The sequence below is a fragment of the Cardiocondyla obscurior genome, linkage group LG06, assembly GCF_019399895.1.
Source record: "Cardiocondyla obscurior isolate alpha-2009 linkage group LG06, Cobs3.1, whole genome shotgun sequence".
In the NCBI taxonomy this organism is placed as follows: Eukaryota; Metazoa; Arthropoda; class Insecta; order Hymenoptera; family Formicidae; genus Cardiocondyla; species Cardiocondyla obscurior.
This window is the reverse complement of record NC_091869.1, coordinates 194,147-222,118: the sequence shown is the minus strand read 5'-3', so window position 1 is coordinate 222,118 and position 27,972 is coordinate 194,147. Positions and strand designations below refer to the sequence as shown.

The 27,972-nt window shown below is 33.5% G+C and overlaps 4 protein-coding genes, 1 long non-coding RNA gene and 1 pseudogene across 7 annotated transcripts; 1 reads left to right on the top strand and 5 right to left on the bottom strand.

The window, feature by feature from the left end:
• Positions 1-784: 784 nt before the first annotated feature.
• LOC139103387 (uncharacterized) lies at positions 785-3,163 on the bottom strand. The gene is made up of 2 exons (XR_011545877.1): positions 2,142-3,163; positions 785-1,727 (listed from the first exon to the last, which is right to left on the bottom strand). It is a non-coding gene; the product is annotated as an uncharacterized lncRNA (long non-coding RNA).
• A 110-nt stretch (positions 3,164-3,273) lies between these two features.
• LOC139103386 (uncharacterized) lies at positions 3,274-6,029 on the bottom strand. Its single transcript, XM_070657982.1, has 3 exons — positions 5,461-6,029; positions 5,116-5,151; positions 3,274-4,718 (listed from the first exon to the last, which is right to left on the bottom strand). Exons 1-3 carry the CDS (start codon positions 5,470-5,472, stop codon positions 4,497-4,499), a joined length of 270 nt encoding a protein of 89 aa, XP_070514083.1. The 5' UTR covers positions 5,473-6,029; the 3' UTR covers positions 3,274-4,496.
• Positions 6,030-7,006: 977 nt separating this feature from the next.
• Positions 7,007-13,249, bottom strand: LOC139103385 (uncharacterized). The gene is made up of 3 exons (XM_070657981.1): positions 10,446-13,249; positions 9,907-9,954; positions 7,007-7,809 (listed from the first exon to the last, which is right to left on the bottom strand). Exons 1-3 carry the CDS (start codon positions 10,455-10,457, stop codon positions 7,597-7,599), a joined length of 273 nt encoding a protein of 90 aa, XP_070514082.1. The 5' UTR covers positions 10,458-13,249; the 3' UTR covers positions 7,007-7,596.
• A 5,541-nt stretch (positions 13,250-18,790) lies between these two features.
• LOC139103369 (fatty acyl-CoA reductase wat) lies at positions 18,791-25,281 on the bottom strand. 3 transcript variants are annotated; one of them, XM_070657955.1, is made up of 9 exons: positions 22,423-22,704; positions 22,171-22,354; positions 21,651-21,744; positions 21,305-21,550; positions 21,064-21,209; positions 20,535-20,837; positions 19,451-19,735; positions 19,094-19,357; positions 18,791-19,009 (listed from the first exon to the last, which is right to left on the bottom strand). In XM_070657955.1, the coding sequence occupies exons 2-9, from the start codon at positions 22,338-22,340 to the stop codon at positions 18,913-18,915; spliced, it is 1,605 nt and encodes a 534-aa protein (XP_070514056.1). In that variant the 5' UTR covers positions 22,341-22,354; positions 22,423-22,704; the 3' UTR covers positions 18,791-18,912. The 3 variants fall into 3 exon arrangements, with proteins under 3 accessions (XP_070514056.1, XP_070514057.1, XP_070514055.1); XM_070657956.1 differs by lacking the exons at positions 22,171-22,354; positions 22,423-22,704 and adding an exon at positions 24,803-25,281; XM_070657954.1 differs by having other exon boundaries at positions 22,171-22,704.
• Positions 25,282-25,350: 69 nt separating this feature from the next.
• Positions 25,351-26,982, top strand: LOC139103373 (uncharacterized). The gene is made up of 7 exons (XM_070657960.1): positions 25,351-25,547; positions 25,634-25,751; positions 25,824-25,985; positions 26,082-26,315; positions 26,385-26,516; positions 26,634-26,806; positions 26,892-26,982. The coding sequence occupies exons 1-7, from the start codon at positions 25,411-25,413 to the stop codon at positions 26,971-26,973; spliced, it is 1,038 nt and encodes a 345-aa protein (XP_070514061.1). The 5' UTR covers positions 25,351-25,410; the 3' UTR covers positions 26,974-26,982.
• Positions 26,969-27,965, bottom strand: LOC139103380 (N-acetyltransferase family 8 member 7-like; annotated as a pseudogene).
• Positions 27,966-27,972: the final 7 nt, after the last annotated feature.

Sequence of the window (27,972 nt, the reverse complement as noted above, 5' to 3'; positions counted from 1 at the left end):
CCTATGAAATATAGCATGCGCTAGTAAAACGGTACGTTTGTGCAAACGTGCTATCCCCGAGATAGTTCTTAATGTAGGTAATTAAGAATTAAAAAAAAAAAAAAGAAAAAAGCCAACAACTGATAGACAGTTGATAATAATTATTAATAAGACATTAATATGTATCTCACAATCGATAAATGTTTGAAAAATCCATCGTTTCGATATTGCGGTTAACATATATTAAATATCAAAGTGACAGGACGTGTCAATATGCCGCTCGTAAGCGCACGTGCAAGGGGCGGTGTCTGAGGAAACACGTTTTATCGCGGAAAAACGTTTATTACGAAGAGAGAAAGTATGCAACAACGCGTGCTACGTAATGCACCGCGTGCTACATTCATTATTCATGCAGCCGCTCTATCGGATAGATAGCGTGTGATCGCGTATTCGTGAACGTGCTCCCGTTATTGAGGAAGTTGCTCCAGTTCCTTGGTAAGCGGTCAATAGAAAGGAAATTTATTTCGAGTAGTGCCTGGCCGTTTGCCTGGAATTATTACGATTTCGACGACAAAGGCACGAATATGACGTTACAATCGATGACCCACCTCGCGAACGGTGGCAAATCGATTAAGATAACCGACAATTCTTTACGATATCGCAAATACTTTAAGTGCTTCCTTTGTACTTAACGAATAAAATCATTAAAGCTTGAAAAGAGGTTACTACGATTATATTACAATTCGGAATAAATGAATAAAGAAGAAACGACATAAGAGACAATAAAAAAAAGAAAGATAAAGGCTTTAAATTGTTTAAAATTTAATAATTAATAATGTATTTTAAGTTTCGTTATGGGATTTCTTTTTTTTTTTTTTTCTTGCCATTAATTCAATCCGTAGTGCAATCCTGCCAAGGTGAGATATCTCCCGATTGCTATATTCGAAACGATTCTTATTCCGACTTGCGGTTGAAACTCGAGCGTAATAACTCCCTACGTTTGACCGAGAGATACATTTGTCGTAATAGTAATCAAGATTTATCGCCGCGAGATACGTGCTACTGGCAGACTGGACGACTGGGAATCTAATTAAATACCCGTTTATGTAAATTATTATATGGGTGTTGGTGCCAGGCCCGCGTACCAGCCCACTCTACGCTCCAATGATTATTAACCGACCAGGGGGCGTAAACATTAACGTTTCGATTAAAATCAACGATACGCCGTATTTTCTGCAAACCGGTTCGAACGCGACGCGTTTCGGTCAGTTATCAGTTAAACATCGAAGCTCGTATAGCATATGAAGTAATGTACACAATCTGGTAATGTAGAATGTATAAAGCGTTGGAGAACCGTATATTTGCCGTTCGACTACGCACCGCCGCGGGACCGAGCGGCGATATTTTATGAGGAAACATCCATTTTCATTGAATATATCACGTATCGCACGCTGACATTCTACATTCTCGAATCTTAAACGGAAAAATTGAAAATCTCCGAGTCGACGTGCAATATAATTGCGGGTGGGTGGGTGGGTGGGTGGGTAATGCAAACTCTCCGACATACCGCGGCAACATTCACTTTAAAGTAAACGGTTTGGTTGTGTTATTTCAGAAAATTAATTGGAGAATGTAAGAATGTAAGAATTTTTAATGAGATACCCGTCGTATCTATTTTAGTTTTATCCGCGGGGAATATAATATCCGACTTGCGCCAAGCTGTACAACAATAATTTTTCCAGCCACATCTGAAACAAAAAAAAAAACTCAACTAAATAAAATTGAAAAATAATAATTTGTCACGAGAAAGAAAAGCACACAATTCAATTGATTCTGAAAATAATTAAATATTATTAATAAAACCAAATTAAAATAATTATTTATTTTTATATTATAAAAATTATTGTTACATATTTTAGTTTTAAGTTTTTATGTGATTTCTTTTCTTTTTTTTTTTCTTTTTAATACAAAAATTTATATTTAATAAATGTGCTCAGTTTGCTTTCTCTCGCGAACGTACGAAAATCCTCATAAGAATTCATGGGAACGCAACGCGTTGCTAGCATGCGCTTTCGGCTAGCACGATTACGAGCTGAAATGATTGCACAATATTCGCGGAGTGGAAATAAAGTAAAACGATCGTCATACGAACAAGAACATACAATTAATTGGTGGAATAATCATGGTCGGATATCGTGTCCCTTTTTCCGTAAAACAGTTTCGCCGAGATATGTCTAATTCTTCCCTTCCTGTTGCATAACCGTTGGTCGAAGTAAGCGGCGTATAGAGCGTTTCCCGAATGAACGAATGGACCGTAAAGGCACTCATAAAACGTATAGAAAAGCGCTAACGTCGCGATGCTGAAATAGCACAGTGCAATCGCGAGCGATTCCAAGAACTTAACAAGATTAATAAATCAACCAAATTTATTGACACATTTTGTTTGCGGTTCTATTCTTCTAACATGATCTTAGAGTTTATTCGTGAATATAAATTTAGACAAAAAAAAAAAATATATATTACACTATGGCATACTATCATCAATAAACGAAACGTGAGAAATGTATTTTAAAAAAAATTGTTAATAAAAATTCTTACGACGTCAACGACTAGTACCTAAAAAAATTTATTAAAAATCGTGCAACGTACTCGAAGGTATCATAAATAAAGAATTAAAAAAATATCCGCGAAACGTTCAGCGTAATTAAAATGTCGGTGTCGTTTCAAGTACGTAAATGTCGTAAAGAATTTAAATAAGTTTCGACGTTAATATGTACACAATCTAAGAACCACACGTGGAAGTCCCGTTGAATTATCTTGACGTAGCGAGCTCGTATCGATGGAAAGCGCATCGTGACAGTCGTCACTCGTGATACTGTCGAGCTGTCCTTTACCGCGAGCGAGGTTTTCCTATTAACTGACGCGGAACGGCGAACGGTGCGAAGCTTGATTGCGACAAATTCTACGCTCGAGTCGATTAATTTTATGCACGTTGAAAAAACATGCACGATTCGCATCGCGACATCGGATGCACGACACCCGCTGCGCGACGAAAAGAATAGCAACCGGCATTAGGGTGGCACTGTTTGGACTATCCGTTGCTCAGCGACGTTAGATTGATTCGCACAGTCGAAGCGCTTGCATAAAGTTTCCGCGAGAAACCTTTCCCACGAGATAGACAATGCAATCTGATAGATGTGCAACTTAATCGAAATAGATCGCGTAGAAAAAAAAAAAACCTGTAAACATTTGTAATAAAAAGTAATTTTGTTTTTTTTTCTCTTATAATAAAAGAAGAATTAAATGCTTGAGATTTAGGTAAGTTAAATACGTTAAAGCCGCGTTAACAAACGTTTGCAGCCGGTTGGATTGACAAAGTGAGCGAAAACGCTATATTAAGCTAATATCAGTTTGCGCCGAGTTATGTAGCAGAGGCTATGAAATACAGTCGGATGGCAATATTAATGAAGTTAACTACGCGAAATTGACGTATTGTTTGACCGATCATTACTGAGAACTCCGGCGAACCCACTATCGAGCTGTTTTGCATGATTGACTTGATACGTATTGCCCTATTAGCGGTTCCCAATAAATTTCCAGCCCGATAAACTTCAGTAAATACCAAACAAACTGCAAATATGTTTCAGTTTGTTTTAAACTAATATGGCTTTGCTTTTACCTCTAATTTTTCGAGTTTAATCCAGCTTTAGCTCGTTCTCATTTTTAATATTTATTGTTATCTTTAATGTTAATATTAATATTATTAATATTATTTAATTAAATAATTTTCATCGTCTAATGGAATGTTCTGTAACTACGAAAAATGTACGTTCGGGGTAAAATCGAATAAAACGACGAAATTGTTTTTTTTTTTTTTTTTATCACAAGACGTAAAAATTTACTTTTATTATAAAATAAATAAAAGTGTTGCCGGAAGACGAATAGGGGACGGGAAGAGATGGCCGCAGGGTGATGTCGTAGTCTCTTCTTATTTACGCCGCACCAAATTTCGACGTTACCTAAGAATGAGGTGGAAAACGGGAGCACGAAAGGACCTGATTTGTTCGTATGATGTTCGTACGATACGTGTCATATGTAGCGTCAAGGTAAAACGAAAAAGAAAGATGGGGGAGGGGGAAATGACGTGGGGGGATAGCATTTTTCAAATCTAATTGCCTGGTCTTTTTTGGAAACGGTCCTCGGAAGTGGCCCATGACACGGCGGCGGCTGTCCTGAGGCAGTCGAATTTCATTGCGATCTGCCAATACATTGCAATTTTGCGACGATATTCCTCCGCGATCTGTGATCCTCGGATCGGAGATCCTTGGCGAGCGATCATCCACGGAATCGAAAGTGCCCCGCCGATGAGATGGTAGGTCTCAGGGAAGGGTCTTCGCTTTGTTGTCTCGTCACCAATCGTGGTGGTCGCTGATTTCTTGCCTCATATCAGCCTCAGGATGACGCGTTCGGCGTGGACCACTCCGGACCAGCGGGTCTCCTGACTCATATGAGGAGATTTATTCGTGTCCGTATCCGTGAGCGGCCACGTTGGTCCAGCTAGGCTCGTAATTCGGCGCCGGTTTGAAAACCTCGACTCCCACCAAGTGTGGATGCCCTACATACGAGCCGTGGTATTTGATGCGGGTGGTGTGGTCATTACCGTGAAGAGCAAGGGGTTTAGCTTCAAGAGATGGGATCGGGGGGTCTCCGGGAATGTGGATGTATTTCGCATAGTGTCCCTAAAAAAAAAAGGAACTTTATTAATTAAGTAATTTATTTAATTTCACCTATCTGAAATGTCAGTTACGTAATTGAGATAAGTAAAAAATTTAATAATAATTGTTTTTCCGCGGAACGTATTTCTTTATAACGAAATCGCACAGTCACGGGTGAATGTAAAGGGATTTAGAAATGCCTCACCTATTACAATAGGGATTTCAGGAAATTACACGTTACGCAATCAATTTAATGCAGTTATAGAATTTCAACGCAAACATAATGGATTTAATTAACTAGAAAATTTAATAGTCAGATATTAATATTATATTCTATCTATTGCTTTACGTTTGAATATTTTGAAATATATCTATTAATTTATATTATAATTTTTTAAAATAATAATTGCGAAATACTTACAGCGCTGGCAACAGCCACAATGGCGAACAGAACAATCTGAAATAAATAACATTATTATTAACATTATTTAATACAATAAAAATATATTTAAAATCTTGGACGTTTTATATAAATTTTAGCAAAAAAATTGTTTATAATAATCTAAAAATTAAAAAATTATAAGCATTAATAAAACAGATCAAGCTTTGCAGATACATAAAATAAATAAAAATTATTCAAGCAATCAAATGTGTAACACGTAAATGTGCAAGCTTAATAGATATCTCCGTTTCTGTAATTTATATACGCAGATAAAAACAGTAAATCAAAGCGGCGTCGTCGCTGCAGATGAAGGGTACAACTTACAAAGAATTTCATGTTGGCGAACGGTGGTTTTTCTTGCGTGTTATACGGGTTAACACTATGTCTTCAAGAGGCAAAGCAGTATGCTTTTATAGCAAGTCCCTGCCCGAGTCCGCTCTCAAGACGCCTGGCGGGGACACAATGTTGCACGTTACACGGACCCCTTTCACTAACCACACGACCGACACCCTTTCGAGCCCCCTTGTTAGGTATCCGTCCAACCGCGACGTCACGCCTTGTCACGCTTCCGATACTTTTTAAATCAACAACGGCAATATCCTTAAAGATGCGCATAAGATCATAAGTGAGTTACAAGTAACCCTTCGTAAAAAAAAAAAAAAAAAAGCAGTTGCGCTAATTTCATTTATTATAATAATCGATGAGCGTAAATGTGAATGCAAGGTAAAACATGCTTCACTTGAATACGTAAAGAACAGCATGTTACATCGGGATGTTACATTACAATAATTCGTATAATTGTTGCGTAATGAGTTCTCCTTTAGTAGGGTTACACCCTTTCGTGAAACTCCGCAAATTTTGATATAGAATGACTGTGATTTAGTCATTGAGATATAATTTCTAAAAAAATTAATATATAATGTTAGTATAAAATATTGTATAACTATCAAATCAATTTTATATTAGCTCAATACCAGGTGATTTTTATTATTTTAAAATTAGACTAAAATTTAATTTTAAAATAAATTACTTTCTTATTATTTTTTATATGTATATTAATTAAAACAAATTACTTTGTCTGATTTAAATAAAATTCTTTTGTACGAGAAAAATATTTTATTATAGAACTTGCGATATTACTTTAACATATTATGTATAGTATAGTTGCATATAATTATTGTTAATGTATTGTTTGTCATAGATTTTGTGCAAATACAACGTAAAAGTTAAGATATATATGCACAAATTCTCTCAAGGGACTTCTTTAAACATAAACTTATAAAAATTACAGGTATATTAAAAATGTATATCAAACGTACTTTTAATGATGCTTTTAATAAATACAATAATTATATCATTCTTTTGCTAATATTAAAACAGACTTAAACACAGTGTTATCGATCATTAGATTGCTATTGCAACAAATCTTTTATTAAATTTTAATTTAATTCAATAATAATTAAATAGATTTGCAAAATAACTTCATTTACAAGCAATACAAAGGAATTCTTATAAATGCAATCCAATCATATCGTATTAATTAACAAATATGTCTATTCCCTGTTTCACTTGACTGATCTCGGAGATTGAGAACGCAACTCAAAAAAAAAAGCTAAAAATAAATTATAGAACGGTGTAACATTTAATATATTGCACAATTTGTTATTCAACATACGTTCTGTACGTAACTATACCGGAATTTATTTTCTTTCGATCGAGTAACCGTTACCATTTTTTCTATTTTTTTTTTTTTTTCCTTTGCAGTAAAAGAAAAAAAAACGAAGAGTAAGCATATAAGTACAAAAAAAAAAACAACCGAGAACAAAACAAATTAAAAAAAGGAATGGGTGAATAAAAAGTAATAATACAGTTCTTTTTTTGGTTTATCACAAGACAAATCAACTTTTATTAGAAAATAAATAAAAGTGTTCTGCTGACAATGAAGAAAAATAGGGCAGGATCCGATAAATGAGGGAAAGGAAGGACGCTCATTATGATGTTGTGATGTCTTCTTCAGTATCACATTGCCGCGCAAAAATTTTGATGTTGCAGAAAACGGAGAAAAAAAAAAAATTCCAGAAAAAGGAGAGGACGGATGTACGTGTGTATTTGTGTAATACGTGTTATATGTAGCTTTAAAATAAAAATCGAGGCGAATTTTTTTTTTATTGACGTTTGGCTGCCTGGTCTGCGATCCGTGAGTGGCCCATGATTTTTCGTCTTCTCAAGGCTCCCGAAAATCCTTTAAGAAGAGAGGCTGATTTTGACGATCATCAATAGATCCTGGTCGTGTGCTTGGTCTCAATTGGAATTGCATAAATTCCCGAGAAATCGGATGTAGCGTTGACGAAAGTGCGTCTGCTGTCATGGTAATTAATAAAAACTCGGGATGACTATCATTTCTGTATGGACCACTCCTGAATCAATGGTTTAGTCAGGGGGCATCCTTAGGCGGGATCTTTAGTAATAACCACCATAGCCTTTCTTCACGACGGTGATTGCGGGTTCCGGAGCGGGTGCGTAGTGCTCCTCACCAACGAGGTGTGGGTATGGTACTTTGGGAGCATCGTAGTGTATTCTAGTGGTCTTCTCGTCTCCCTTGATGCGCAGGGGACCCGGGTGTGGGGGTGGGATCGCTGGCTGCTGGGGAATGTAGGCCGCGTCGTAGTATTTCTGCAAATAATAATAAAACAATGTTAACGCGCCCGGAATAGTTGTTATCCAAAAGAACACGGAATTCAAACTGTTCAGACGTAAACGCGATTAAATTTTAATCATATTAAAATATCAGTTTTAACGTTACCACCAGAGTTCCGAGCCGTTGTGGGAACAAACAACGGTAATCCCGGTTGTTTATTATTAATTGCGCAACAGAGGATTTCAAGTCGGTATGAGCATTACGTAAAAGAATGAATTTCATCGATTATTTCGATGCAATTGAACCGCGTTTCGTCACGACCCTTTTATAAATCTCCGATTAAATAGGAAATCCAATTAGTTAACGATCACGAGCACCTATTCCGCTGCCAGTAAACTGCAACGTAAAGCAAGAGAGATACGTAACCACTGATTGGATCTAGTAATGTAACATTAGAAATCGAACAGTCATTAAACGAAAGAAACACGTAATCAACGACGCGAAACAGCAGCTCAATTTTCCCATTTTACATTTTCCGAAAACCGTTATTATTTATTTGTCATCTATAATTTCACAGTCGTAATACCATCGTATGCACGTAGATACTTGAACCCATATTCGAGCAAAAAAAAAAAAACTGAAAAAAAAATTGTAAAACGTTGCAGCATTTAATATACGCCGCAAGTTGTTATTTCATATTACGTTCCACACGTAACCATTCGAAAACTTTTTTTTTTCCCCTTCAAAATGTAATATATTAATGCTTCGTTATACAGTTACTAATATCAATTAATTAATTAATTCTCTTCCATCAGTTTATTTTATAAAAGTCGTGGAACCCAAGCTGCGAGCGCAAGCTCGTTTATTCAACTCAATACCGAATGTAAAATAATTCTAATTTGATAAGTACTTCAATGAAATTTTTCCATCTGTCATCAGATATTATTCCGACATTTCCTATTTTTATTTCAACGCATTACCTTCGTCGTCCAACGAATTACCTAGTCGGCTTGTCTGCAGTTCTCACAAAGCTACAGACAAGTGATTGGTTATCCGTAATTATTACAACTAATCCCTCGACAATTCTCTTTTTTTAAATTTTTTTTTTTACCTTATGGGCGTGCGCTACAGGAGCAGCGACCTTGATGTATTTCGACGCTGGGGCGACATACGGCTGGTGGAACGCGTGCACCGCCGGAGCGGCATGCACCACCGGAGAGGCGTGCACCACAGGAGCCACATAGGGTTCGCCGATCTGAGATGCGTCAAATAAGACTTTCATGTGATCGGAATCGATCGCCTCGATAACACGGAGGTTACGACAAAGTTACTTTCCCGCCGAGTACGTCCAAAGTTACTCGGTCGCCAGAAGAGAAATAGAACGAGCCTTTGTAGTCCACATGACGTTGAATCAATCAGTAACGTGCGTTTAAAAAAGTGAAGAGTTACCCACAGATCGAGATAATTGCGAACAGAATGGGGATAATGGCTTACACAGAAACAGCCCGTGAAGACGAGAAAAGAGATTAAGAAGACGTTGATAGGTATTAGGTGTAGATTGCGAACTAATCGATCACTGTATTAAAACTTATAGAGAAACATAGAAAGTTCGTAGGTTCTTGCCGAAGTACGAAAAGTGCGATTAGGCGAAGTATCAATCATGCTTGATGAAACAATCGTGCTTGATGCACGATAAACAACGGCTTACTTTTGAAAGGATTAATTTACAAATTGAGAGAATAAAAGCTTGCAAGTTATTCTCTCGAAAGTGAATTACAAAGTTAATTACGCGGAAGTTATGCGAACGGATATCTTGTTAAAATGCGTTTCCTCGACAAGACTCGAGTCGTTCAATATCACTCGGGTAACGAGGAACGTTTTAGTTATTTAAGAAGAAAGAAACGATTGAAAGTCACGAAAAAAAAATTAATAAGAATAAAATAATTCAAGTTTGATTAATTACGAAAATGAAATTTAGAGAAGTGGTAGTAACGCTGACAGAATGACGTTGCATCGGAATAAGATTACCGTTATTGTTACAAGTTTTCTTACAGATAAGAGACAAATAATAAAATAAATTAATAATTATGTAACAAAAGATTTTTTTTTTAATAAAGATATAAAATACTTGCCTCGTAATATCCGGCGCTAACAGCCGCCACAATGGCGAGCAATACAATCTGCAATCATACAATATTATAATATAATAATGCAATATAATACATAAATATGTCTACTCGGAATATATTTAATTCTCGTATCGCCATACAATTAAAAAAAATAAATAAATAAATAAAATTAATTAAATGCATTTTTTTGTGCAAAACTTTGTTCTATTTAATAAAAAAAAATATTATCACGTACCGTAATAATTATTTTTATATTGTAAGCTAAAAAAAGTGCAATTGTGAACAATTTAAATTAAAATGCAAATCATAAAGAACCTTTAATTAATTCTTCAAAGCAACGAAACATAATCATATATGGCTCGTTTGTAAAAGGTAAATTACAGTATTTACATAATTTGTAACGAACATAGAAAAACAGATCTAGGCGAATGCAGAACTTGCGTAATAACGCGTAACCGAAACCCTACGATTAGACGCAGAATTTATTCTCGGGCACGATTAACTTTTACTTCCTCGTGTTATACTCGCGAGGAGAAACTTACGAAGAACTTCATGGTGTGTGAGGATAGTTTTTCTTGTGTGCTACGCGGGAAAACACTACGTGTTCGAGGGGCGACGCGGCTTTTATAGCGGAGTCCTGCCTAGGCCCAGGGGGACCCAGAGATAAAGCGGGGGCATCGACGGTTGCATTGAATGCAGACCCCTTTCACCAATAGCACGACCCTTTCGGATCCCTTATTGGGAACTGGATTCCGATAAATCGTGCTATCTGGCTTCCGGTATCAAAATGGTGCTTTTAATAAAGATGTTTAAAAATAATGGAAGAGAAAGGACGCTCCAAAAACCACTCGCTCATCAATTCTAACTCGCTAGAAGATGAAGGAGGGGACCAAGCTGGTCAAATAAAGAGCACGTATTAGCTCACGGCGCGAAATAACGATTGCCGAGCTTAGTAAATTGTAAAATTCAAAGTAAATAATTTTTACTTTAAAAAATCATTCCATTTCGTAAGATTACATGGGAAAGTAGATTTATATAAAGGTAAATTATTGCGTTTCGCAAGATTGCATGCACAAATAGATATATACGCGTTAAGCTAAAGGAAAGTAAAACTGGAATAAACACTCACCGCGTGAGTATTTTAATTTTTTTCGAATGTTTCCAAAGTTAAAAAAAAAAAATTAATTTTATACGGCGTAAAAAGAGTGAAAATCAAAAAAATTACAAACTACTGTTACTGACAATGAGTCAGTTGTCACGTGTTATTGTGAATAATCACAATAATTTCATCGGTTTTCTATCGTGTTTTTTCGAACGTTATATACCGCCTATTTCAGAACAGGCTGCCTGTAATAAACGAATTGCACAACTTTAACAAGGCGCTGCATCACGTTTACAATCGTCTTAATAAGCACCGCTGATTCCTGACTTCTTATCCAAGATTAATCACTCCGAAATCACAGATCACGGCCGTGATGTATTGATCACGATGTTAAATCGCAACGGTTACTAACTCAGCGTGTAACGAGTAACGTTCGCGAGGAGTTCGCGTATTGCAGGTGCGCCGGGCGTATCGCGCGTTGATGAAGCCGACTGATTAGGATGCAACAACACTCCAGAAAAGTTCAGAGGCAAGTTTATAAAATGGAGAACGTTAAAAATTTTTATCGACTTGCATAAAAGACTTGCTTTGCAATAACTGACTTTATCTTACTATGCGATACCTCGCTGCAATTAATTGTAAGATTAAAAAAAAAGAAAAAAAAATTAAAAAAGAAAATAGCACGAGCGTAATTTTTCTGAAATAGCGAATATGCTTTTTCGAACTTTTTTGAAAAAATTAATTTCAACTAAGCCCGAATTAAAATAAATTTTGTAAGATAGTAGAAAATAAATTTTAAGATAAGGAAGAATTGATTTTCGACTTAATTACGACATGCAAAAAATACGTCACATTCGTTCTACCGTACTCCTCTTGAAACCTTAAATTATTTTCTCTTTTCTACAGTGTGAAATCCTTCTGGCTCGCGTCTAATTAATTCATGCGGAATACAATTCCGTTCAATACGCGTTTATTAATTTTATAATTCGAAATCCGTTTCCTCGCCCGACTCGGATTTAATTAACTGACGATATGGTTCCGTTCAACACATGCATGTTTTAACGCAGCAATAATGAAATCTGTGTTTCTTTAATCGGCGTTTAGTTAACAACGCGCGAGGAAAAGCGCGCGATCTGTTTCTTCTGTTCCAGTCATTCGTTTCACTAAACTCGGTCTCATGTTGAAATCGTCGCTACGCTGAGTAATTTGTAACATGCACGTAGAACTTATAATAGAATTTTTTATATCTATTATTACTATTCGTGAATTGATCGGACAATACGCATATAACATAACGAATAAGGTAATATTTTTTTACGTCCACTAATTTTCCACTAAAAAAAAAAAAACAATTTTTTTTTTAATTAATAAATGCTTTTGAAATATTGGATTACTCTGAAGCTAATAAAAAAATATTGTCATTAGTATGTAATAAAAAAAGATATTAATTAATTAATTAATTAATTAAACCCTTTACTATTTTATTACGTCAAATATACTCTTTTTTCTTAAAAATAAAATTTTCTTCCGTGCACTAAATCGCAATTCTATGTTATGGCACAGAATAAACAATTATTTTTAAAATAAAAAATCCTTTAGCCACGTTGCAAAATTATAAACACACCTACTTCATACACAGTGGCTCTGTCTCTTAATTTTTAATACACAGTGGTCCCGGTAAATTTTCCCCTGTGCGTCATTCACCCTCGGGTCTAATAAACGCGCGCTTTACGAGCAGCGCTAATTTCGCAACCGACCGCTGGCTACTAGAGGTGGTTATAGCCATGAACGCATTTAGTTCTGGGTCACATTAAAGTACATCTGGCCCACTCTCCCTTTCTCTTTCGCTCTCTTTTTTTCTCTCTTGCTCCCTTCGAAGGCACGAACTGCACGGCGCGACTGTTGCACTCGGCGCAAACTCGTCCGTTTTCGAACGACAGAAGTGAACGCCCCTACATTACTTTATCGTTGAATTGAGTCGCGCTCATTTTTTTGTTTTTTCTTTTTTTTTTATACCGATTAGCAATTACCCGCAAAAATTAAGGCCGACGGTCGCCTTTACTCGTATAAAAGCCGCGGTACTTGGCTCACGGTACATGATTTACGCAACTTCGGCCAAGCACGATTCGTTGCATTTCTCACAAGTGTATGTGCGGAACAACCCCGCGCACGGATGTAGATACGTTGTGCAGTGGAACCGTTGCAAAACTTGGAAAGTTTGATTCTCATTATTTTGTAACATTGTTTCGCGTTCACTCCGTTTAAATCAGATGCACAAAAGGGGAAAAAAAAAAAAACAGAGAAAAATGAGAGGTAAACGCGTGTGTCGATGAAGCGAGCGCGCGGGCAATATTAATGCTCACGCTGCATCGCGCAGTGATGCCCGAGGGGAAACTTGGCGAACGAGAGCTTTAAACAAGCCTTTAAATATTTTAGAAGCTCGGCACACGACCATCACACGACCGTATCAAAAAGAGAGAATCAATAGATTAATAAACGGTCGATAGTTTGTAATAACGTTATTTGCATAAATAACGGGCGAATTGTCAGCTAAATAATACGAGCTAAAGTATAACGCGATGTAAAAGAATAAATAAGCGCAAGTATGCAAAAGTAATAACAGGAAAATATGTCGCCATTCGTGTTTTACTTTTCACGCGTATAATTTCGTCCAATGACGTTATATCGCGCGCAGTTTATTATTAGCCGGCAAGTGCAATCTGTGCATTTTGATTAGATAATTGATATACGCGTGGATTAAATCTAAGAAAAAATACGAAAATCTGCATTCCATACGCTTACGCACCAATGCGCCGCAGCCCGAATGCGCTTTCCCCCACAGAAAACGCAATTCGTGCATCGCTGCACTCGATAAACAAATTCTCCCCTACGCCTGCGAACCAGTTTTTGCTTTTAATGAAAAGTATGTTAACCGCGATATATTTGAGGTTAATTATTTATTTATAATACTATTTTAATTCGCAAATAAAAACATTTATTTAAAAAAACATAAAAAAGAAAGAAAGAAAGAAAAGATAGAGCGGTTAAACGTCAACGTGTTATACAAAAAAAAAAAAAATAAAATAAATGTTAAACTTTTGAACGTATTAATAAAATTCCCGCATTTTAATTAAACCATACTTTGCACGCAAATTTCGATTACATCCTCTTTCTAAGGAATAATTATGGGAATAATGAAAAGCAAGTGCAAACGCTTTCCAATCTCCGCAACAGCGGCAATTATACGGTAGCAGGTAATTATCCATTCTCGTCTAATTTTTTTTTTTTTCTTTCTTTTTTCCCTGAGCGGCGAGAGTCAATCGCAACCGTTTGGCAAGGTATAACACTAAATAAAATAGATGTTACAACGCAATTTGCGATTAATAGACACGTAAATCATTTAGTAAATCACTTATTAGCGAGTAACAATTAACGCATCCGACCGTGAAAACTACGATATAAACAAATGAACGCAAATGAGCGAAGACATCGTGGTATTTTCTCTCATCCGTCAACTTTCGCAAATACCTACTTTTAATTGCAATATGAATAGATATTCTAATTTCTAGTTATTGACCGCTGCATTCGCGACGATCTTGTTATATAACGTTACATTATGTTCAGTTTGTAGGGCAATTGTTCTATTGTACGCAGAAATGATTTCTAACAATAACGCGAATGCGAACGCGCACCAAAATAAGCGAATACTCTCAAATCGCTGATGTGAAAAAATCGTTTAGGCAGGTAAGATTTCTTGTGTAAGATTGAAATTACATAAAGAACTTTCATTGTAAAAGATTGATGGGTGAAACGCAGATTTATCAATTTTAATTTAATTTAAACGATGTGGTCTAGTAAAGAAAATATAAGGAAAAAAAAATTGCGTGGAATTTTAAAAAGAAGTAGATAACACGAAGACAATTTTTATATGCAAATAATGATTAGAAAATTATTCAGGGTTTTAGTGCTGAAATAAAAATGATTATAAGCGTTAAAATTAATGAAGCAGAGTAATTATCTGACCGTGATTTCATTACTCGGCTAGTTATGTCTAGAATAATGTTTTAATAAAATAAAGCCAGCAGATTATTATTTTAAGTCTTGTTTCTTCTTGTTTTTTTTTTTTTTTAATAAAATAATGTTATGCAATAAAAAACCAAACTAAATGTTAACAATATTATATCGCGTGAGTATTTAATAAAGATTTGTTATAAATTTTATTTTAAACATATAGTAAAATGTTCTATATTTTTAGATACAAAAAATAAATATATATAATAAAAAAATCACGCACGTTCGCTACATCATGATCTTGACATCCGACCGGAATGCCGGTTAATGACTCTTCACATTTATCGAATGCAACGGGCAATGTCGATCAGTTTTTTTGTCCGAGACAACTGCTCTATATTCCCATCTAAGGATAATCATTAAAAAAATTTTCAACTTCGTTCAAAAGCCTCGAAAACTTCAGAAATTTTTCTACGCAATTTAACTAAAATAAATATTTAAAAAAAGTAAAAAAAAAAAAAATTACATTAAGTACAAAAGTACATTGATATTAATAAGTTAATTGAATTGAATAAATGTGTCGAACATTTTTTTTTTGTGCATCTAATACTTCAAATCACGTTACTAAAATTTCGTCAGTAATTCTCCTATTCCATTTCCATCGAGAATAATATTTGAACTGAAACCTCTTCTTCCGATTATCGTCAACGTTCGCTTAACCTTTACGAGCGTAATTAAATGATTAGAGCTTGATCAGACTGGAGGGCGTAGCCGCCCGCGGGCAGCATCAAAGTTTACTTTCTAGGCAAGAGTGATTCAGTTCGTTTCGCTTGCGTTTCTCGCAGATATGGGAATCCGCGTTAGCCGTCATGAATCGTGGCGCAATTGCCATCCTTGGACGCGAATCTAGAGCAATATGCTCCGACGTGTTGGAAATTGACCTTACGTAGCGACTTGGGAGATCAAAATCTAAAATTTCGATTACCCCTCCCTCCCCCCCCATGACATTTTATCAAAATTTTCATGTTATTTAATATATATATTTTTATTATATTCACGTACTTTTTTATATTATATTTATTTTCGGTATATAAAAGATTGTCGTTTACTTCAGTTTCTCTCAGCTTTCGTATTATTAAAAATTACATTAGATACATTTATAAAAAAATCTATTACGTTATAACAACGCGGATAAAAATGGAATATTGATCTACAAAATGTTTTATCTTTAGTTATTTAAAATTTATTATTGATAAACCTGAGCTTTATCTTGCAAATAAATCAATTACATGTTCAGACCTTCTTTTTGTTTTTGTATAATTTAAATTTTACCTAACATTGCTAATACTGTTGATTATCTTTCCTTATAATGATATAAATTGTCGGCAAATCATCCACAGCAGGTACTACGTCAAATAATGATCAATAATAATTTATTATAATACTAAATATGTAATATTGTTAAAAAAAAAAACTTTTATATTTATATATATTAATAAATATTAAAAAATGTTTTATGCACAAATTTTTATATGCTATTTCATTATCTTACTATTTTAAGCAAGTAGCGCACTCTAAAGACAATTCGCTGAACCCGAAGTTAATAATAAAAAATCATCTGAATGATAAGTACGATAATTATCTTCATTTCAAAGTTTTAAAGATTTTTCTGTAAATAATCTAAATTTAAAAAATCCAAAGGTAATAGATTCATATATCGTAACGTCATATTAACAGAGGTCATCGAATGTTTAATAAAAATTTAAATATATTGATTATACTTCCATAATATATTAAAACGCGATTTTATATTATAGCGTGACACAGCGTATTACTGATTATATGAAAGTATTACAGTTGTTTGTGAAATCATAGTAACGATTCCAATTTTATAATTGCATGCAATAAAATACTAAACGGAAATGAACAATTTTAGAAAACAATTCTTTAATTTAATGAGAATAAATGTGCGATATTATTCGAAATCAACGAGATTCTGTATAAATTTGATCTTTGGCATTATACCATTTGATGCCTTACACAAAAGTGTCTGGCAAACAAAAGTATTAAATATATTCATATTGAAAACATTTTTCTTTGCATTTTATTTAAATAATATATATATTTTTTTTTTTACTTAAAAAAATTACGCGGTACAGTATTATAACATAGTGGAATATTCCTATAATATTACAAAAAATAATGCATACTACGTTAAGAATATCCTGTCAATAATATTTTTAACGTTGAATGTTATCAATGTCGAATGTTTTAACATACATTTCTTGTACTTATGTAACAATGGTTCTTAACACCTTGGCTGCCAATGTCTCACCGGTGAACACAACAATATTCTGCCTCCACTCCAGCTGACTTTTTTAAATATTAAAATAAAATGAAAAAATATGTTTATCGGTGATACGCTGGAGTGATAAAACAGAGTAACGCTCACCGCGCCAGTATAACATCGGTGAATACAAATGTCTAATTTATTTTAATATTTAAAAAAGTCAGCAGTGACACACTGGCGCAGATGGGACAGAATATTGTCGCGTTCACCGACGAGACATTGGCAGCCAGAGTGTTAATGCTATCAAATATATGTTACAAATTGTACGTATAATTAAAAAATAAAAATAATTAAATATATTTGCTACATGTTTTTAAACCAGTTTGAATTTACTGCTGTTAATTTGAAGTTACGTAGCGGAACGAGAAGTAAAAAATGTTTATACACATATTGCACATAAATACATGTAATATGTAAAATTATTGTTAGTTTTAAATGTAATAATGCATATCCTTACATTTGCATGATAAACCGGTTTATTATTAGTTTCCGTTAATTGTCTACAAAAACAAGGTCGAACGTTATAATGATCAATAATCACATGATTTCTGTTGTTTTTATTGTATTATTTTTTTTGATTTACTTGCGTATCGTTCCGCAGAAAGAATTAAAAAATATCGCGGGGAAACAACTACCGTTACCAAACATCTTTTTAAGTAATAAAATTAATAACTTGGATTTATTATAATATTTGATAATCGATCAATCGTTATTATGATTAAAAGTTTTCTTGATTTTTATGCTTTATAGAAACTTAATTAATTTTTTTAAATAATTAATTTAAATAAATTGTTTTATTAATGCTTTATTAGTTTTAATTGTTAAACAACTAAAAATATTAAACATTATTACAACAAATTATTTATTTTTAACGAACGTTTAATAAAAAAAAAATTAATTTTTGTAATTAGTCTTAATGTTAGATTTTTTATTAGTTCTAATTGATAGACAACTAGAATAAAATCAACTAGAACTAAAAATATTAAATATTATTAAAACAAATTATTTACACTTTTAACGGAAGTTTGACCAAGACAAATACCGAGAATATCTAAGTTTCTAACTACGATGATAAAATACCTTTGCTAAAAATACCCAGTTATGATAAATCTTTAGGATATCCCAGTTTCCGACCGCAAAAACTTACTGAACGATCAAATGTAATTTTCTATCAGTTGTTAAGAATTAATGTATCATGGGTATTTGTTATGTATCATTCATATATGTGAATAAAATTTAATATACAAATATATATGAAAAAATTTTACATTTTATATGACGTCAAAGGAAATACGATCTTTACAGAATATAATTAAAGATTAGTCATGTATGCACGAATAAAAAAACAGTTTGCTTACGCAAACAATGGTTTTTTTCCACAAGAATAGATTGTGCGTGAGATAATATAGAAAAAAAAGATAATATCAGTGCAAATATTAATTTTATTATTAAGTACGTTTTGTTAATTATAATTTACTTATAATACAATTATAATATACCTATATTAACTAAAAAAAAAGAACTTTTTCTATAAAGTTCTACAAAATTAAAAAAACGATACTATGCAAAGTATTAAACTTATAAGACCCCATATTAATAAAAACGAGGCAACTGTTAACACGGTATAATGTGCGATCTTCAACCTGCAAAAAAAAGAATAAGATTTATTATAAGTATATTTAATAAAATTAAAAAATAGCGATACGTATATAGAAATTAATACTCACTTTCTATACTTTTTTTTCCCTTCTTTTAAAGATTTTTCACTTATTGGATCATTTATTAAGTTTGCTCGTAATCCGTGTATCATATATTTCATATATGGTTCCCAGTCTAAGTTATCTATATTAAAATTGAAAATTTGTTGATCAGCTAAACTTACGCGATTCCAAAGATTTACAACAGCATCGTTGTTAAATCGCCAATATTGCGTCGAGAAGTATGCTATTACAGAACTGAACTTGTGTATTTTTTTATACGCATTTAGCAGCCTGAAAATATACACTTACAGTAAATTCTTTAAAATTTTGTTGATTTCGTAATGTTTATTATATTCTTTTAGGTGGCTCTAGTAAATTACTTACTGGGGTTTTCGACCGCTGAGAATAAGTATAAAGTCAACTACAATACCAGGTATATAATGCAAAAATATTTCAGAAATATTATGCACAAATTTATGTTTGTTTAAAGAAAACATATAATACCACACACAATGTTTGCTTGGTATTTGCAGGCCGTAGTTTCTATTTAATTTCATAAATCTTCGCCACGTAATCGGATTTTGACATACCGACACGTAATTGTAAATCGGTAATCTCTCAGTTTCTGGAACATCCGGATTCGTGTCCTTGATGCTCAATAGAGTATTTCTAATCGAAATATATTACAATAAGTAAAGTTATATGCATATACACTACAAATATATTTAAGTTTTGTAGATATTATTTTTTTATGACTTAGAAAAATATCAATAAAATTTTATCACGAATAAAATCTTAAAATAAAGTAAATTTATAGAAAGATTTTTACTGTATATAATTTTTTAAATTCAATTTAATACATGTTACAATTTTTCTATGCAACACATATTAAAAAAAAATTATTATTATTATGTAATGCATTACATAACTTGTCTTATAATCCATTTAAATTGTATTACATTGTAATCCTTTTTCTTTTTGTATGAACATAATTTGATGCTCTCGTTATACGCTATAATTTTTACTTCGTACCGTTAATTATATCATAATTAGTTTCTTTTTTTTTTTTTTTGTTACTATTTGATTCTTTCATACTTCATACTCATTTCGTATTGCAAATCCCTTGCGGGAGAAGAGCATGACAGTGCAATATTATTATTCGCAAAAACGTAGTATTACAAACAATCATTATAAAGTGACATACGGAAATAATATTACATTAACGATTTAAATACCAAAAAAAAAAAAAAAAAAAAGATCGTATAAGCTAAAATAAATCATTTTGCTTCACATGTTCAGTTATTATCCATAATACTTGCGTAAATAAATAAATTTAGTAAAAAGAAATTTTGTATATAGGTACAACTATGTCGAAATAAAGAGTAACCAAAAGAAGTAAAATCAAAAATAAAAATCTTACTACAGTTATGATAATTTTTTATATCTACCTGTACGTGTATGTATTTACCTTCTTTTGGCAGTATCCCAACTAGCAGCAATAAAATGTGAAATGACGTAATCTGCGGGCACTATCTCGGCCACACTGTCAGGATCACAGTGCAAAGTACGCAATAAACCCAGGGCACTGCCCAAGACTACACCTACTGCTCCATATATATTATTAATCCATCCTCGTACTGGTTCTTTAGCTGTTGATGTTATTATTGACGGTCGTACGATGCAAGTTGGAATCCCGACGCTATACTGTCGAACAGTATCTTCAGCGATCGCTTTGGTGAATACATATGTATTTGGCCATTTATCTATTAATCTATATTTATTTAACATATAAATACGTATGTATATCCTGATAAGTACGTGCACGTGTGTGTGTATATAATAAAAAATAAAATGTATACGGACAAGCAATCTATATATCAAAATTTAAAACTCAAATCAATTTTTTTTACTTTATAGAATGTAATAAAATTAAATTATAAAAATATATACTTAACTTTTATTCTATTAATTGTATTAAAAAAAAGAAAAACACTTACATTGGCGTTATTTTATCCAATTCTTTATCGTTCAATATATCGAGCAATGTTAAAATCTTATCCGTTTCGATAGGCGGGGAATAACTTTTTTCTTCAATAAAGTTATGTACACAATAAGAAAATGCAGTGGATACATATACAAATGACTATAAAAGATTTAGAATTAAAAATAATAATTTGACTCTTCTTATGTTTAAATTGTAAAAGATAAAAACACGACTAAAATAATTCTTTTATCTACCTTTAAGTTCGGCATTCTTTTAGCGAGAAGAAGAAGCTCTTTTGTGCCTCTTATATTTATATTCACCGCAAGTCGAAGCGCTTCATTAAATCGTACAGTCGCAGCAGCATGAAAAATCACATTTGTGTCTAAAAGAAGTTCTTGATCTTCTTGCGACAACTCAAGGCCTAACTTGCTTAAATCAGCTTCTACCATTTTTATTTTTACTTCAAAGTTGGGCTGTTCTTTTTTCAATCTATCGTAAACCTAATTAAAATTATTTTTAAAAAATAGAATAATGCAAAACAATTTTAACCTAGTTGTACATATACTTATACAATATTTTATTACATTATAATATACTAACGGAATTATCGAAATGTTCTTTCATCCTCTGCTCAGGCGATTTTCCTTTCTTCGCTCTCATAAATATGTACAGCTTTCCTATATCCGGACAGCAACTAGAGAGGTTTTATTAAAATTTATATTACAGACAATTATTTATTTAAAATAATAAATATCTATTTAATCTCTTTATCAAAAGGCACGGTAGTCCTTCACGTCATGTATAAGCGCGCAAGAACCGCCGTCAAAAATTGTTTTCTACAAAAAGGAAATAATTTTTGACAGTGCTTCTCGCGCGCCTATACTCGGCGCTTTTTGTACCTTTTTTTAAAGATTATTTTTTAAAGATTTAATTTACAAAAAAATAAAATAAAATAAATAAATAAAATAAAACAATATATATTTCAATATTTTGTATAGAATTAAAATTTTCAATAATTACGTGAAACAGATATTACTGAGATGTATGATGTTATAAAATTTTATACTACCACTATTTTTACACATTAACACATCTATGCCACAACAATTTTTTTGTTTACCGTAATAACTTCTCTATTAAAAGAACGCCGAGAAAACCGGAACCACCCGTTATTATGACGTTAGATCCCGCAAAAAACTGCGGAATTTCGCTTTGATGGTCGTTAGTAGCGTCCGATAAGTCCGGCATGCCTATCAGGTCTTCAATATAATCTTTGTTTCTTCGAGCCATCACTCTTAATGTTTCTGAACACGGCAGGAAATATATTTCAATTTATCAATTTCGTCACTTGAGAAATTGAATAAAAGCTTACAATTTCCTTGCAATTAATATTGCAGCATTTCAACGCTCCAAGAAATTAATCAGCTGTCTTAGACAGCCTTTGAAATAATGCTTCTCGTCAAAATGCAAAAATGACGGGAAAAAAAAAAATTAAAACGATTTCCTTATTCCTTTCCTCACAATGCGACAAGTAATGCTGGTAAACGTCACCACAATCACATCTTAACTGAGGTAGGAACTTCGCGCGAGTATAAAGATAAGTAAAAGACAGTAATGGGAGGGGGAGCATTCGATTAACATTAAATATGGGTATTAGCACGGTGGAAGGAGATGATTGTTTAAGGGAAAGACCAAGAGATTACGCTAACTACCGCATGTTAATGATGACAATGACTAAAGAAAAATTACTTTGTTCACAAGCGTGGACGTGCATACATACGCAAATAAATGTAAAGTAGTGCATTTTACATTGTATTATTTAAGAAAATCATTTAATCAATCCGGTCTATTTAATTATGCGAACGTATGTATATTATATAAGATTATCTACTGTAATAATACCTTTATTATTCTGACATGTAATATGACATGACAATTCGAAGATTTTTATAAAAACTCATCCGTAACAAAACTTAGTTAGCAAAATATATTTTGTATTTACAGAATTATCTGGCTTATTTTTATTTAAATTTTTTTAGTTTTTTTTTTTTTTTTTTTTTTTTTTATAAATAAATTTAACTTTTAACTTTCTGAAAAAAAATTGAAAAGAAAAGAGTTCGTTGTTTAATTATGTTGCTTAATTAGCATATAATAGTGAAGTTAAACTTGCTAACTAAAGCTAACTAATTGACATCTAACCTTTGACTTAACAAACCACTCGTGTTCGTCAAAAAAGGTTTTATTAAATTATTTTTTGATTTTAATTAATTTTTAATTATTACATGTTAAATTCTAATGTCAGAGAACATGTAAGTTGCATGATACACTAAAGTAATATTTTACATTTGTTTTCTCAAATTATCCCCGATTCACTTACAAAGTATAATAAACGTAAACGTTTGCTTCGACTTTTTCCTCAATAGCTAATCACATTCCAAATTTAATATTCAAATCCTTAAACTATGATTGAATGAATGAAAACGATGTTGAAACATAATATGTATGTACAACTACAAGGCAACTAATATTCCTTGAGATGTCTCGGAATAGATTTATTATAACAACCATTTCTATGAACACAACATATAGCGATACTAAATTGACTACGCTTCAATAACCACAAATCCAATCTCTTCGGAAAATTATGGGCAACTGTTGATCATGATGTCGAAAGTGGAATTTAACACAAGGTTAGTTATACACATTTTTATGTATAAGCAAAAATCCGGTTGATGACGTATACAGAATCTTGAGTAAATACTTAGTCAAGTTGATTACCGCTGTTAGACTCATGTGTGTTAAAAATAGTGATTTTATTAAAATATTATAGAAATATTTTCAAGTACTTAATTTGCGTATAAATTATACAATTCTGATTTGCGACATTCGCATTCTTGTATTTCTAATCTTTCAAGTGTCTTCTTAAGATTCATGCATTAACTGAATGGAATTTTAAAACAAAATTACTTAACATTCAACTCAAGGCCATCTTAAACGTAAAAGATTAAATTATGAATTTTACTCTTAGCATCTTGTGTGATTATAAAATTCTTTTTGCTTATTTCTTTTATCGAATTATTTTTTTATTAATTTTTATTATTATTGGCATGTATAAATAATGAAATCTTACAACTATATTAAAAATTGTATTATTTTTCGCATGTCAGTACGTCTTTTTTAATTTTTTTTTAATACAAATAATAATCTTTTACTCGTATAAATTTAATTAATATAATTTTTATATCATAGCGTTTAAAACTTTGTTCAGGTGGCAATTTAAGTGGCAGTAATAATCTAAGAAATTATTCAGCTAACTTTTCCTAATTTTTCAACCATCGATAAAGCATCGTTCTGGTCATTTTAGAATTATAAACATTATTACAGAGTGCTGCTTCAGCTAAAGCTAAAACCTCAATGATAATCACGAACATTTATCTAAAGTCGATAGCAGTGAGAGATATCCCACCGTCGATCGCTGGTATAATAAACAAACATATTCAAGTCGACCAAAATAACGAGCATGGTCATAAAACAAATGATTGGAAAAAAAATATTACTACTTATTTTACCAAAACCTAGCTGTTCAAAATATAGTTATAATAGGTAATCTATAATTTTTGTTTAAAGATAGAAGAAATCATGTGCGTCCTACGCGCACATCATTATGTTATATTTATGAAGACATCAATTAATTATAATATGACAAATACAAGTGTGATCTACGATTGATGGCATGTCGTTTTCTCACTTACTTTTGCTGCTTTCGGTAGGTTGGGATAGGTTCTTTTCCATCCGTCTGTCCTTCCTTCCTGTCCTTCCTGTCTTTCCTGTCCTTTGTGGCAGCATTCTGGTATATCCTGACGTCTTGTAGCACTCAAACACACTTGGCACTATATTACACTGCTCTGTTTTTTTTATAATCTCTATCACTGATCATTAACATTCACTCGAGAGACGAACGACCGAAAAAATTACGGTGGATTATCGCGGCGATTTTTTCACGATTAAAACTAAGAAGCGCGACGAACGAGACGAGCCGTGATACGTAATGTTCCCCGCGCACTTTATATCCCTCGAGCTCCTTCAAGATCACTTGCTCGAAAAGAAATGAGAGTCCCGGCCGCGACGAAGAAAACGGACGAGTTGCAGATGTCATCACCGTATGGACACGTAATGGTGATCGCCGAAACTTGCCGAAAAAAATCATGATGGGAGCCGGACATCGAAGATGCCCGAGGCTGATTGTGAGTAATACCACAGTATAAGATACAACAGTCGGGTTCGGACAACCGGCCGAACTTATCCTCAAATAATTTCGTCTGTACATTAATTTTATTCATTTTCTTCCCTCAGATCAAAAATGTTTCCTCCCACCTACGTTGAGGGCTTTCACGATCCCGAAGCTGTAAAAGCTATGGAGTACAAAGAGCTCGGGAAGACCGGGATGCTCGTCAGCAAATTGTCTTTTGGTTGCGGCCCGCTCGGTTGTCATTACGGGTAATATTTATTATTTTTTATCTTTATTACTCGCGCGAGCGTTTACGCATTTAACGGCACGATATTTCATAATTATATTACCGTAGCACGTACGACGAGGCGGACGCTATCGAAGCCATACGCCAGGCAATAAAGCGGGGCGTCAATTATATCGATACCGGACCATGGTACGGCCAAGGTCGATCCGAGACAGTAGTGGGTAAGGTAAGATAAGAATAATGAAAAAGATCAGTTTCTCTTTCGCATCCGAATTAATATTTTACGTATTTTACGTAGGCGTTAAAAGGCATTCCGCGGGAAGCTTACTACATCGCGACAAAAGTGGGAAGATACGAGCTGGATTACGACAACATGTTTGATTTCACCGTCGAGAAAACTCGGAAGAGTTTTAAGAAGAGCTTGGAATTATTGGGAGTAGATTACATAGACGTTATTCAGGTGAAATATATATTTTATTTGATTGTCATTTTACAAATTATTTTATACAAGTAAAAGTCTGGTGAAGTAATTGATTGCTTGTGATAAAATTTACAGGTCCATGATATTGAATTTGCACCTTCGTTAGACGTAATAATCACGCAAACCTTGCCAGAACTGTCGAAGTATGTAGCTGAGGGCAAAGCGAAATATATAGGTTTAACCGGATATCCGGTATCTGTGTTGAAAGAATGCATTGAAAAGAGTAATATAAATATAGCCTGCATTTTAAGTTACTCAAGACTGACTCTCATAGACGATGCTTTACTGGAATATATTCCATTCTTTAAAGTGAGTAATTTTCTTTTGTATCGTCTAATGCCAGATTTTTAATTTAACGATTTAATTATCGATTTTCAGAAGCACAAGATCGGTGTAATTAATGCTGCCACACCGTGTATGGGTCTTTTAACGAATAACGGTCCACCGAACTGGCACCCAGCTGCCGACGAGACAAAGAAACAATGTGCAAATGCCGCACAATGTTGTAAGGTTCGTTAACAATACGGTCGTTTATTTAAAAAGCGTATTATTGTTCAATTGTGATACGAGTAATGGGATATTCATATTTTATTGTCCATTAAAAAAAAATAACGTTATAAATTATAGGAACATGATGTGGAACTCGGCAAATTGGCGATATGGCATTCCATGCAGTACTTGGATGTAGACACTAATTTAGTTGGCATACAAAGCACGAAGCAGTTGCAGATGAATTTAGATGTAACGCAAAACGGAATATCGGAAAAAGAAAAAGCACTGCTGCAAGAAATACGAGAAAAGTGAGTAGTAAAAAAAAAGTATCGTAATATATTTTCACCTCCGGTTTACTGTGTGAAATTAATTGCAAGATTAAATAACTTTTAGGTTTCTGTCAACAGTGAAGAATCAGCATTGGGAAGGTAAAGAAATTCATACGTATCAGATAGCCATGAACAAAAATATTTGAGAAAAATATACCTTATATTTCTACTTTTATATATGTTTTATAAAGTTCTATGATATATATGATCCTAGGATGGACTTGTGATACATTTGCTTAAGCTCAAATCCTTTTTTAAGGCACAGTTCTCTACCCTCTTCGGTATATTCGGAAGCGACGATGTTAGCGCAACTGTATCCAGCATCGATTGCGAATTGCACAGCGACATTGAGCAGACACGATGCTATACCTTTCCTTCGGTATCCTTCATGCACGCACAGCCTCTTTATCCAAGCGCTCCTGTCAAACCGGTAACTTTTACATAAGCCAACAGTTCCTACAATCTTCTTAGCCTGTAACGACACATCGACGTTGGCTTGATAAAACTGTTCTTCCGTCATTATTGTATAATGAACTTCCTTGGGATGCTGTCATTAGGTAAGGTTCAAATGCTTCGGCGACTCAGTAGCATGAGAAAGCATTTGACATATAAAGCCTAAGAACAAAAAAAATTAAATTATTAAATAATCTTCTTAAAGTTGTGGTTAAACTAAAGCTTTTGATACGTTACCTAGGAATGTTAGCCACCTCTGTGTCGATCTCGGTTAGCTTAGCAGCGAAACTGACATACGTGCCGGCATAGGTCAACGCTATGACCACAGGTACCACCGACAAGCAGATGGTCAGAGGCATGCCGAAGAAAATGAACATTATCGCGGCCAGCAAGATGATGAGCTGGAATGTGATTTCCTTGAACAGCATCCCGCAAAATGTGGCACCGAGGGAAGACATGACGCAATCTCTAGTTAATTTCGAGCAGCTGGTCTCGTCGTCCAGCTTAAAGGCACGCACGATCACGATATGGCTCATTGTCATAAGGCACCTAAAGAATCGCTACGTTATAATATGTGTCTGCTTCTCGCTTTTTCCATGCAGACACGCTTGTTCATCTTATTAATGCCGGAGGTACCGTGTCTGTTTGTTACTACGGCTATTTTTAAGGTTATGAACGAAGCATGCCCGAGC